At 40.8% G+C, this 13,915-nt stretch overlaps 1 protein-coding gene across 1 annotated transcript in view; it reads right to left on the bottom strand.

The window, feature by feature from the left end:
- trappc9 (trafficking protein particle complex subunit 9) overlaps positions 1-13,915 on the bottom strand; it is a 170,755-nt gene that overhangs the window by 76,739 nt on the left and 80,101 nt on the right. Inside the window, exon 18 of the mRNA XM_063900068.1 lies at positions 9,776-9,918. Within this exon, the coding sequence (XP_063756138.1) occupies positions 9,776-9,918 (143 nt within the window). The remainder of the gene's footprint in view (positions 1-9,775; positions 9,919-13,915) is intronic.

The raw sequence follows: 13,915 nt of genomic DNA, 5'->3' as shown, positions 1-13,915 counted from the left end.
CAACATCTACGGTAAATGAATAACTCAAAACTGCCAAAACGGAGGCCTTAATGCCTTGTGGGAGTTTCCCTTTCTTGTAGTGTGTTTTTTGTGTGCATGTAAATGGTCTGCAAAGGCGAAATTCCCCAAATTCCCTCCAGACAGAAGTTCTCTCCCACACACTCCTCCATTAGACTCCTTTGTTTACTTCCGGAAACATAGTGACATCAATATGAAACACAATTGGCTAGCGCTACATCACATTGTACGTGATGGGCTAAGCGGCGGGACATCTCAGCGGTTGACCAATCAAAACAGAGCCATCCAGCTAACCAATCACAGAAAACTGGGCTGTGGTTTCAGACAGAGGGTGAAAAGAGCAGCCATGGAGACATGTCACAGTAGAGGCAGAACATACTAATATGAATCTGAAAGTGAGCAGAATATGTCCTCTTTAAACTAGAAGGAACTCAGTCCAAACACACACTACTTTATAAATCAGTATTCTGCAGAGCTAATCTGCACGGCAACAAGATCTAAGCTAAAAATGATTTGAAACTGCCAAAAGGGTTTAAAACTACTTCCTTTTCTTTAATATCGGTGAGATGTTGAGGAAACAAAACGACCCGCGGTGCTTCAAAGTGAACAAATATTGAACCTGCTTCGTTGGCCATCAATTAAATGTCAATATGTCTTCCTTACTACCTTTAATGGAGCACAAACTCAACTGGCATCTGCTGAGTGTTTTTAGGTGTGTTAAGAAAGGTGTATTTACTATGAACACCACGTGTACCTGAATTAATTCTTAAAGTGCAAATTAATTTACATTTTCAGACACATTAATGTAGAAGAGTAACAAAGGGAGTTAGTGCAGAACCCAACCACACGGACAAATGCACCATGATGTCAGCATTCTGCTTTTATTGATTGAAAAAAGGACACTGTTGCATTAGAGTAGCTCTCCAATCCTGGCTCTACCAGTCTGATCTTCTTCACTCCTACGTGAATAATACCCAGCAAATGGAAAGGGACACTGAGTGGGTATTAATTTTTACGTGGGACCGTCTTATTATGAAGTAGTGGGTGAAAAAAACAAAATAGAAACCTGTGGGAGGGGGCTAAAATGCAGAGATCAATGCAGCTGGGCCCACACTTTAAATCTACAATCAATAATTGCTGATTTTGCAGCCCTGCTCCGGCACAAAAACGTGACGAACACCCTCTGCACGAAATTAAACCGCCTTAATTAGCCGGGCTGGATTTAGAGAGCTGCCAATGATGGGCTATTTTTAGCCACAGGAGCCAATGAGAGACATTTGACTGTAACTTTATGTCCACGTTTAAAGATTTAACACAAATTGGGAAGCAGCTAAAAGCCAATTGCTGGCTTGTCAGCATGTGAAATGATTTAAAATGAAACCAGAAATAGTCACTCCTTTAAAGACCAGTTCACTCTGAAAATGATGGTGTTAAACCGAGCAGATGGATTCTGATCGGCCCAATTTTTAAGATAACAGTGTTTCTGCTTTTGGTCCCAAGTCAAAACTAAACATGGAGAAGAAACAAGTATTATGGTCTGTAGTTGTCTGGAACAACCTACCATAACAACAATACAGGCTAGCTGTAACTCTCACTTTTAAATTGAGGCTGAAGACTTGTCTGAAGACCGCTGCTTTTATTAAAGCAACTATGTATATCTTACACTGCACTCTGTACACATTGTATTCCTATATTTGATCCCCTAAATATTATGTTTTCATTTGTATTGTCTTGGCTCTTCATTGTACGACGGAGTATTAGGGCCACATATGAATAAAAAATTTTTTTTTGCCGTGACGAGATTAAAGTCGACACGGCGACTTTAAAGTCGACATGTTGACTTTAAAGTCGACACGGCGACTTTAAAGTCGACATGTTGACTTTAAAGTCGACACGGCGACTTTAAACTCGACACGTCGAGATTAAAGTCGACATGTCGAGAATAAAGTTGAAATTAGTTGGGAGACATAGTACCGCTCCCACAGGTCCTGCACTGAATCCGAAATGGCTTGTGTAGATCATTTGGTCAAATTATACTTCCGAATTGGATTTAACAATAAAGAGATCCTCGCTGTTTTAGCGCAGAACCACAGTGTGGTGATTAGTGTAAGAACCATGCGTGACTCAAACTGCACCTGTGGAGCGGTTGCTTTCTCTCTGAATAGTTTTCAGTGTCAATTGACATAAAGTCGAGATTATTCTCGACATGTCGAGATTAAAGTCGACATGTTGACTTTAAAGTCGCCGTGTCGACTTTAATCTCGTCACGGCAAAAATATTTTTTTTCTTCATATGTGGCCCTAATACTCCGTCGTATCATTGTCTGTTTTTAAATGTGATTTTTTTTAATGCATTTCATCTTTTTTTTAAAAGCACTTTCAATCAACCTGTGTCTCAAACGTGCTATAGGCACAAGCTGGCTTTGTGTTTCTCTCTGTATGTACATACCCAGCAGAAAATAAGCAATACTATACATTTACTTTGAGTCATGGAATTGGCCAAGGGGGAAACTCAAGGACAACATGTCCTCCCTTTTAGCTCAGTTTTAAAGTCTACCCAACCCTAACCCTAACCCTAGCCTAACTACCGTAAAAAAAAAAAACACCTAAAGAAAAACGAACCAGTAACAAATCTAGATGCCATTTGATTCTGGCCAACAAGTGTTAACTGTGTTTTTCCATTTGTAAACAATGGCCTAAAGCATTTGAAATAAATAAAAACCCCTTTGTTCTTTCCATGTTCCCGCTAGACAATGTTTTTTTCAAGGATTTCATATAAGACCTATTTCTTCAAAAGAAAGTAGTTCAATAAAAAACGTTTGCAGTGACATCCGTTCGCTGACAGAAGGAAAATGGAAGGTTTTTCTTCATATAGGAGCTGCCAAGTGTTAGAGTTACACGATGCCCAGGATGCACTTTGAGGAAAACACATCAGAGAATCAGTTCACTTCTCCCAGTAGAGCAATGTAGTTTTTACCGGGGCAACATCATGTTGAGGGAATGGGATTTTAACAGGTCCCTGTAAAGCATGGATCACTGAGTATTTCACACATCTTGGCTCTCCGTCTCTTCCTTTAACAGATCCGTCACCTTACATGTGGCGCAGGGTGAGGAGGCAAGAGGAGAAAGGAAGGGCTCAAATTAATATGAAAAGGAAGAGACACCATTGGTAAGAAGAGGTATTACAATGTATGAAGAGAGGAGGGTAAGGAAGAGATCAAAAAGAACAGACTGAGAAGAAGAAAGACAATGAAAACAGAAAAGATTTAAAGAAACAGGAGAAGGTATATGGTCAACAAGAAAGCAAGAGGGAGAAGGAGATACATGAAGAGGTTACAATGCAATCACAAAAGCCCTGGGATATACTTTCTATAAATATTAAGGACCTGTGTGTGGTGTAGTGGATTACACCGTTGTATTATACAGTAAGGTGTATCTAGAAATGTCTGGAACAAGAAATAATGATTGTTTAGTCATTCAGGAAGGTTTAAGAGAAGAGAGTAGAAGTAAAGAGTCCAACTATCTCTTGACAAGGCATGGTTTGAATATAAATCTGTGTACGTATGGGATTAATTCAATATACATCGCCCAGCTCTAGGTCTAACAAATCCAGAGTGAGGTGAAGGTGATGTGAGAAAACAGACGATAGGATGGTGATGGTGGAAAGGTGACATGAGGTGGAAGAGAAAAGGATATGCAAGCAAGAAAGATGAAAGAAACAGAAGAGACTCTGAGAACAAAGCAGAGGGTAAGATGAGTTCAGCAACTCTGTCAAGAACATTTAAACAACTGCAAACCACCAGTCAGTGCTGACTTCCCAAAAAAAGTGTGGGAGTCTTCACAAAAGCTGAGTCATACCTTCACTGCTGTTGAATAGCGTGTCTTAAAAAAGGGGCTGTTTGCAGAGCTGAGCCATGAAGACAAGGGGAAAGATCCAGAAACTGGAGTTTATTGAAAGGTCACTTAAGGGAGTTTCCAATGTGGTAAATAATAATAATAATATGGGTGTCTTTTTTTCCCGTAGATACTTATTTTATGGTATGTTCGCTAGCAAACTTGCAGTGGGCGACTGTGGCTGTGATTGAGGGTTCGATCCCAGCCCGTGCAGTCAACATGTGGATGTATCTTTGGGCCAGATACTGAACCCTGAGTTGCTCCTGATTGGCCAACGGTGTGTGTAGGTGTTAGCTACCCTAGAAGAAGTGGTACTGCTCTTCAAGAATGAGGTGTGAGAGGGTCAATGACCTCGTAGTATGTAAACTTTGAGGGGTCGAAAATACAGTCCATTAACTAACCTAACTTATTACATGGCTTAGTTGAATACTCTATTCTGATTGGTCAATTCAGAACACGTGACAGGTTATTAATACACGAGTACAGACCGCTGTCAGGGACTACAATGACCGTTGCTAAGGAGGATCAAAGGAGGCAAAGGAAAAGAGGTTGAAAGACGGAGCGCTGGACGTCAGATCAATCACCAGAAGAAGACAGACAGGAAGTGAACCCGGACAGGAACACGGTCTGGGCTCTGCAGTGTTTAGGGACTTGTTAGTGGATCAGAAACTGTGAACAGACTTGAACAGTTACAGAAAACCTTGATCAGTGCAGCTGTAAAGTTGTTGTTGTTGTCCTAGTTCGAAGTATGGTGCACCGTGGGACAGACTTTTTTTTTCTTAGCGGAAGAAATACGATCACTTTAAGTCATTAAATAATTTCATTTCATATCTGGAGTCGAGTCGTTAGTTTGTTTAGTATCTGGCCGTGTAATAAGCGGGACAATGTTAATTATTTGTTAATTATAATGGTAAAGATCACAACTGATGACAGATTGATGATCTGAAAACTTTGTTTTAACATGTGAAGAGGGCAGGACTGAAATCTGTGTTTCTACAGTGTGTTTCCTTTGCCTGCACCTGTTGGATATTTCAGTCCCTGGCAGTGCACTGTGTTTTTCTGCAATTTTAGCACAAAAAGATTAACCACATTTGATGCCAGCTGCCAGCTCAGAGCATTTCAACAGTGCACTAAGAACTGCACACAAGTTATTTTGGTCACTTTTAATTACTCCTAAAAACCTTAAAATCTGTATTCATCTTTCACTTTCTCGTACATTCTTCAACGAGTAGACACGGGTGATTGCAGTGTTATTTATTCTGAGTATGGAAAGTGATTACAAGGATTGATATTGGATCGCATCGGTCATGAACAACAGCTGGCCCCCCCCCCCCTGCATGTGATCTATCAACACTCACTAATTGGAGTTATGGCCACTCTCAAAGTATCATTAAACGCATCTCAATCTACTGGTTACATTGATTACATTTTACAAAAACCAGCACCCAGCACCTGTCAAATCACACTGGATGCTTTATTATTTTCATATTCTGTATTGCATGTAGATAAACGTCATCAGGAGGGACATCCTTAAAGACAAGGGGGCACATGGTCCATGAAAACAGTGTGTGTATTCTTGTCTAATAAGAGTTAAAGAAGCAACGTTTTCAGCCACAGTTTATCGCAACCTTGAAATGTTTTGGTACTTTTACTATCTTTGTGATTTTTCAAAAACCATGCATCAAGCTGTGGCTGCTGACTCCTCACTTCTCTCTAAAGGTCGATGGGGGAGGTACAGTGAGTAATAAGCAACTGCATCAGAAAGAATATAGTCAAGGCTAACCCTAACCCTAAAAACAAGCTTTGTTTTGTCCGTTTTAAGCCAACTTTCTGAACTAAGTTAAGGCAGAGCTTCTGCCGAGTAATTCAATATCCAATTGGTTTCAATCCAATAAAGTTAGGTGTGATACAAGATTAATAAATCCTCACTGGTTTGTATTTGCATCACCACTTTGACCGCAGGGAGGGCACATTTCTCAATGAATGTAGTCTTTTTTCCTGAAAAATTGGACATTCTAGTTTCACTCTCACATACTTTGATAAAGGAAGTGTTGAAGTCGAATATGCCATCAACTAATTCTGACTTATCAGAGCAACAAAACTGGGGAATGTTTTGTGCCTAGCAATGCCTACGAGTATTTTAAAGAGTATGAAAGGATGAAGGAAGAAAACAAAGAGTGTAAGGGAGGAGAAGTTATGGGGAAATGAAGGGAGATTTGGAGAATGGGGGATAGAGAGAAAGAGAGCTAAAGACCAAAAAATGAGCAGAAGTCTAAGGAGAGACTCAGGATAAATGAGACACTGTAGAGAGTCAGTAAAAGGGAAAGGAAACTCAGCTAATGCATGCAATGTTGAGCAAAAATAATGAGACATGAAGAAGAGAGAATATGTTGGCTTTACACCGATAATTCCTTCTTCCTCTCTGATGGCACGAAGACGCCACATTTAAGTCTCACTCTAACAAGGTGGAGGTCTGTCAAAAAGTAGAAAGCATGTTTTTTTCATGCAGAGAGAGAGACAGAATTGGTAAGATAAGAAGAGGAGGAGGGATCGACAGGCAGAGAAACACAAAAACAGATCGAAAAGATAAGTTGCCGTATTATTGAGCAATTTCGTACAACCACTTTAAAATTCACTTTTAACTTGGAGCCAAGAAGAAAGTCAATAGTACTTATCTCAACAAGTAAAGTGTCTCTCGCAATGGCAACGTCTAACAAATGCTGTACTGTGTGCATGTGTGTGTACAAAGCAAAGAGAGAATACATTGTAAATAATTCCTACGTTTTCACTGAAGTTCCGCTTATGCTTTGAGTCCATCTCTATTGATTAGTATGAATAGCTTGGAGTACTATCATATGAGCTTAAACTGATCATTTTCAGGCTTTAGGAAATGTAACTTGTTGATTTGTACCATTGCTTTTACAAATATCACCGCTGGCATCGCTGATAAATATCATAGTGATGCATGACCGAGCTCCTCATTCAAATACAATTCAAAATATTTAGTTTTTAACTTGTGAATATAACGTATCCACTTTTGAGTCAGACCTCTCAAATGTTAAATGCTGTTTGCACTAAAGCAGTTTCGGCAAGTACTTTACCTGAATAAACGCCTATAATTGGCAACATTATGCTTGCAAATTGGAGACATTATGCTTAAGGTGGAAAGGTGTTATCCCAGCATAATCATCACAGCAATGCTCTTTAAAATGTAAGCCCTGTTGGAGAGTTTTCTCCAGTACTTAAAAGTCACACTGATCACACAAATTAAAGAATCTCCCTCTGGAAGGAACACAGAGATTTTAGCTTTTGCAGACCATTTACATGCACACAAACCCATAGGAGAGGGAAAACCCTAAAGCATAATGAGCATATTATAAGCCTATTGGAGGACTCTGCACTGCGTCTACTGTCAGAGCTGGAGACAGGACCCAAGTGCAGTAAGGAGGAGGGACTCAGGGTTTAACAAAAAGCGAGCTTTATTACAATAAAAGCTGTTAACAAAACACAAAACTAAGGAAGCAGGCAAAGTACAAACAAAAGGTAAACGTATCAAAACAAAACTAAGCCAAACCACAAAGGAGAAGTTGGACAAGGGAGGGCAGACGATAGGGGCCCAGACATGGCATGAAGTCCAACTCATGGGAAGAATGACGGGGGAAAAGCGACGATGAACGAACAAGGAGTAAAAGGAAAGACAAGACTAAATACACAGAAGGGTAATCACAGGACAAGACACAGCCGGGGAGGGGAGGAGAAACACAAGGGCAACAGGTGATCACAGTCAGACAGACGCAGGAGGGCCAACACAGGAAGTGACACCAGACAAGACACAAGGAGGAAGATCATTTCAGAAGTAAAACTAACAAAAACCCTATAACCATGACATCTACTAACTGTCCATCGATACGAAACTGAAGCTTACATACAGGTTATCCCGGGAGAAGGAACACCGAAGTAGTCTGTAAAAACATTCCCTAAATGTTATATTGATCCTCCTTTATCTGACCTACAAGCAGTCTCCATAAACATTTGCTAGGCCTTCCAACACATTTCAAGTTTGATTTGCGTGAGAGTCAATGCAGACAGCGCTACGGGAGAGGTAGGAGTAAAGCTGAAATGACAAGGGTGATGGTGGAGCAGCCAGTGCAGATTCTCCATGTGTGCATATAGTGTTGAGTCAAGATGGATGGTTTAACTGCAGATATTATTACAGCTAATGATTCACCTCAAGGGGCCATTACTCGGCTACGATCTGTCTCCTTCGCTTTTTTTCCCCACAAGTGTTGCGGGAGCTGGAAAGTGAAGTGAGACATGGGGAAAGGGTGTGGTGTGTGTGTGTGTGTGAGGATGTCTACAGTAATGTATGTACATGAAAAAAGAGTATGAGAGAACGTAAAAGAAAAAGACGGAGTTTCCATTTAATATCCATTCATCATCTTCCACTTCCTGGCCTGTCGGTGAAGCCCTTCTTAAGTCGTCTGGTTTTGATAGCACTAACGTCAGAGTGAGTGTTGCTGCACAGTTTAAACAGAAGGTTGATAAATATGGAATCAAAGGCAAAAAAGAAGAGAGGTGCGTTGATATGGTATTAGTAAAAATGAGCAATTCGATTCATCGCCGATGATTGAGAAGCAGTGAAGTTCTTTCACGTTTGCTGGCACTCCAGTGAAGGTTGAGTACTATTGCTTTTTTATCCATCAATGAATGGGTTTTCAATGAACCAATAATAAGCTCACGTTAAATGGCGTGCGGGGTAAAAGGCTCATCAGAATGTGAGAGCTATCACTAATCGACGAATGCTGCTAAACCAAACCACTCAGGAAATATAAAGCCTGAACTACAAAGTTGTTGAAGCAAGATTTAATGTGAATTTGCAGCAACACAACCAATTCATTGATCTTGATCGAAAAGCAAACCGTGTGACTTCAAGAAAATACCTCTTCTTGCACAGGGTTATTTCAGTTTAGCAATATGAATAACTAAGCAGAATGAATACTGAACTTCACCAGGTAGCCCGAGGCCAACTCCAAGGGAATGCTAATGCTGCTCATATATTCATCAAGTCTTATAAAATGTTATGAATCTTAAAAAGATAAGTAGAAAAGGAGTTATTGGACTTTTTCTGAAGTCCTATGGCCACCCTAATACTGTTTTTGGTTCCCTTCTAAGCCTCTGTGTCTGTCCGTAACATCATTGGGCCTCGAAAGACCTGTTCCCATTGACTTACATTGGGAAAGAGACATCTGTAAACCAGCTGTTCACTGGAATAGCCCTTATTTAAAACATTAGGGACTACAAGTTGTAAAATGGGACTGAGCCGATCCCTACCGTAATGCTGTGGGTTAGAGGCTGGGCTTATGGAATAGGCACGGATGCTTTGGTCTCAAGAGTCGGGCCATTTTGACAGAGCAACTTGCATAGCAATGAGCGGGGCCATGCCTCCAACATGTATCCAGTTTTCTTTATACATCCACGGCAAAACGCCTCGATCAGAGAGTCCCCAGTTTGATTTATACACCAGTTAATCCTTACAATTTAAAGCGTGTAATCCCATATCATCACATACTGTATGTGCAATAAAGGGTCTTTAACATATTGCTTTCAGTGATTGTAATGTATTGTCAATTGTTTGGTTTCTAGTCTTAAATATGTACCCTTGTTGATGTTGCAAATAGAGCTGCCGTTATGCAAGAAACAGTACATAATAGAACTGAAAATAAGGTTTCATCGAATTGTATCATAAACCCTCACATTCCCTACCAGAATATCCCAGCAAAATCCAATTTAATCAGCTCAACTCCCCCATGAAGAGCCTCACAGATGTGTAAACCCACTGAAGATCCAGTTTGATTCTCGGTTACCTGGTTGCAGGCAGGGTGTTGACTCTGGTGAAGAATACAGACGGCTCCACGTCAACATGGATTCCCAAGGACAGCTCCCGGTAGTAGCCCTCCACTTTGCCCGCTCCCCCCGAGTACTTGAAGTTCAGCACTGCTTCCAACGTCTGCAAAAAAGGACAGGGGGAAGGTTATAAATAAATGTAGATAAAACTGGTCTGACAGTGTACTGCAAAGAAAGGCTGATTCAGTCAAAAGAAGCAAAAAAAAAAAGAGCAAACTTTTGCTTTCAACAGAAATATCTGAATGGATTCTCTGAGTGTGATTGGGGTCAGAGGTGACAGCCGGCATTTTGTGTCGTGCCTTCAGCAGAAGCAGAGTGTATTTTTCAGATCAATACATCAGAAGTCATTACCGCGAGATAATAAGTGTTGTGCTCTTGAATGAAATGGAAGTGTAACAGTGATAAAGCCCGAAGGGTTGGGACCGGTTTGATTGGTGATTCCAGACGGACGATTGGGAATCAACATGCGTCGCCCCTTAATGTTAAAGGTTGGGTGGGTGCAGGAGGTGGGATTTGTTGCCGGTGTTCCACAGTGATTGGGGGAATTACTCAAAAGATACTCAAAGATAGACTCTGGGGGGGAGGGGGGAGCCACAGGACAGGCAGCCAAGTCGTCGAAGGATGTGGAAATTGAAAGTGGCAGTTAATGGTGAGAGAGCACTAGCTGACTCAGGCAATGGGCTAAAGTGAGGTGAAGTGCGCATCCAAGGTCCCGCCTCTCTTCCTATATCATCCCTGCACATATTGCTGATGCAGGTTCTGGCTTTGCCTTTCCACGACTAATTTCATTGATTCAGTGATATTTTTTTGGGAGGGCCAAGTGGAGTGATGTGAAGACTGCTGGGTTACACTTTATAGAGAGAAACAATGCCCACTAAGCAGAGACAGAGGGAACATTAAAGAGGATCATCATCATTGTAGACCAAGCTCCCTAATTCTAGATGTTCACTCATCTCAAATTCATGGACTTTGTTTCCAATCCTTGGTTTATTTTCATGCCATAAATTAAATCCTATCATATTTCCTATAATTTCCGCAATAATGGCCGGCCTTTCATTTACAAACAAAGCACCTCAAAAACTATTGGATGGATTTCCTTTACATTTCGCACAACCATTCGTGTTCTCCAGCGGATGAAACCTTTGGTTATTGTTTGAACTGTTCTCAAATCCACCCTGATGTTGACATTTTGGGTGTTTACAGAGTATCTTGATTACTTCTGGATGGATTGCAGTAACAGTCTGTACAGATGTTTATCCGGCAACAATGTTATAGCTTATCTGATCAGCTGACATTTTGACCTTGCAAAGGGGGTAAGGCACTGACACATTTCAAGTCTGCCAGAAAACGTTGTTGCATGTCAGTCCACCATCTATTTAGTTATCTCTCCTGAAAGTCTACTTTGTCAAATGTTGGGTTTACCAAATAATGGCAAAATTATCCTACATGGGTTAGCTAATGTTCGGCCATCACACTAAAGATGTGGAACATGGTAAACCGATACCTTTTAACCAGAGCTGTTGCATGCTAAAGTTAGCATTTAGCTCAAAGCACCATTCACAGAGCTACTGTAGACTCGTAGTCCTGTTCACCATAAACATCCATCATGAATATCAGTCTAAGTTTATCGAGATGTAGTTTACTATATGGTATAGTAGGAACAATAACAACATGTGTTTTATCACAAACAGCTGGCAGCATGTCCTCTGATATTAAAAAGACACAAGTGTATTATTGTTAGCATGCTTACGTTCAAAAGAGGAAGACTGATGGGAGTATTTCATGAAAAAGGCTAAGGATGTAGAGGAATAGGAGCAAGAGAAAATAAAAAGCAATAGAAGGAACAGCATGCTGATGTGGATCTCATTTGGATTGATCGACCGGAGTCTCAGATTCGTAGAGCGAAGACACTGGTCTGTGGCTATTTCCAATTAAGTCTATGCTTTCTCTATGAAAATGGGTGCTTCACTTCCTGTTTGTTAGAAGTTAAGGCTAGTGTTGTTTTCTCTTTTAACTATGATCAAAAAAGTCCAGAAAATTGTTGTCCAAATTCCAATAAAACACACAGAAGATCCATAACATCTCAGTGGGTGACGTAGTGTTTTGTAACATATTCTGACACGTGTTTATTAATGGGGAGCATTTGTCATTCTGGAAGCCTGTAATGAAAATCACTACAAACTCATTTCTTGTCGAGTCGTCCAGTTTTGTGTTACAGGCCGTTTTGTGATCCTGGAGCTGCATGTGTGGTGCTAATGGCCCCAACCTGATCCTCTTGAGAAACAGTGATTGTCTTAGCAAGACAAGAAACCAGTGGCCGTGCACCCTGAATCACTTTTCAGACCGGTGCCGGCCCCCTTCCTCATTCAATCCCCCAACTCAGCTCTCGGCCCCCTCAGGACGCTGTATCAATCACACGGGGCTAAAAATAGATCCAGCTGTAATGAGCTGACTGTGCTGGGCGCTGGCCATCAGCAGCAACACACAGCCTGAGCAAACAGGATGAATGCACGCGTGCATTACCCTTGCATGCATACAAACAACGTGATTACTGAGAATCTGCAGATGAAGGCAAAGGCGTTCACCATCACCCGAAATGACATGTCATCAGCGGTTTTATGTGCAGAAAGACAACGAGAAATGCAGGGACATCACAGCACGTGGGTTTATTGGGAGGTCATTCTTAAGAAATGATGTTTCTCACACTTGTTAGATGACTACCAGAGAAAGCTATAGGATAACGTTTAATGCTGCTACTGTTAAGAATGTACTCATAGCTCCTCTACTCTTTAAGTCGAGGCGTGTCCCGATAGAAAAACATGGTTACATTTCAGACAACATGACAGATTTTACCGCCTAACACTGATAAAAAAAGAGGGGCTAATATTGGATGCAAGACCCTAAATGTTGTGGACTCTCACATGTTTGAATGCTTCGTCTGTGTGTGCAAAGCCCTGTTCTCAGTGAAACACAGATGAAAGAATAGAAGACAAACAAGCGTGACAAAAAACAAAGGCAGGATGCAGAAAAAACTATCAGTTTGTTGAAATGAAACGAGTGCATATATTTTATTTTGGTAAGTAGTGGGGGTAATACTGAAGTTAGCAAAGAGATTACCAAGACTTGTCTAAGATTAGCCCCTTTGAGCTACTGGTAAGCCCAAACTAAAGCAGTGACAAAACAGCTGATTTACTTCTTTTGAATTCCACTTTTCCTTCGTCAGCGAAATCATTTGTATTGTCATCTCTTAAAAATGGATTTTCAGACAGTTTTCAACTTTTCTTAAAATCTCTGATTCAGTAAACATTCAGGCGGCACTCTTCCCTTTTACTATTGGTGTGTTAATATTTCTAACACCACTATTTGTTGCATCCTGTGTTTAGAAGATGATCTGTATTAGTTAAAGTCGTGAGATAACTGTACGATCATAATCTAGCCAATGATAACCTGCTTTAGAGCAAATATATTCAGCGTAACTACATTGGTAGATCATATTAGGCTAAACACAAAGGTCATTTTTGCAAATTTCCCTAACCTGAAACCTTTATTAATGAGTGAACATGGGATGGGATGGCAGTGCAAAGGCCTAGTATACAGTAATCGGCTCCTTTCTGTAAGCCAGTGATCCTTGCTCATTCTGCACCAGGCCTTTTGTCTAAGTGACCCATCAGCTCATCTACGCAGGTCACTGAACACGGGACGATCCTTTAAGGCGCTGAACCCCCAGCATCACGGGTGAAGAGCTTCATCTAAAAAAGGGGATTTAAAAATGTGAATGCCTTGTACAAAAAGTTTTCTGAAACTAACTGCACTTGCACATGGACATTGGACTTCTCTTCAGCCTTCTTTCATCAATATGTGTTAACTCCATAAACGTATTTCTTGGTTATGATGACAAACTGTCACAACATTGTCATTGGCTGTCAACTTTGCCCTCCGTTTATCTTCATAAATATAGTTATGTAATCTGACTTAGAGCAAAGCATCACAGACACGACATGGGACTTTTACCGTCAATGCAATCGCTCAATATTTTTTTGGGTTGTGTCACAATAAAGCCTCGGAGGATTACCCGTCACATCCATCCAGACGGCGTTTGT

Source organism: Eleginops maclovinus, chromosome 13 (genome assembly GCF_036324505.1).
Source record: "Eleginops maclovinus isolate JMC-PN-2008 ecotype Puerto Natales chromosome 13, JC_Emac_rtc_rv5, whole genome shotgun sequence".
NCBI classification, from domain to species: Eukaryota; Metazoa; Chordata; class Actinopteri; order Perciformes; family Eleginopidae; genus Eleginops; species Eleginops maclovinus.
Note: the sequence above shows the minus strand (reverse complement) of the source record. Positions and strands in the feature narration are given on the sequence as shown.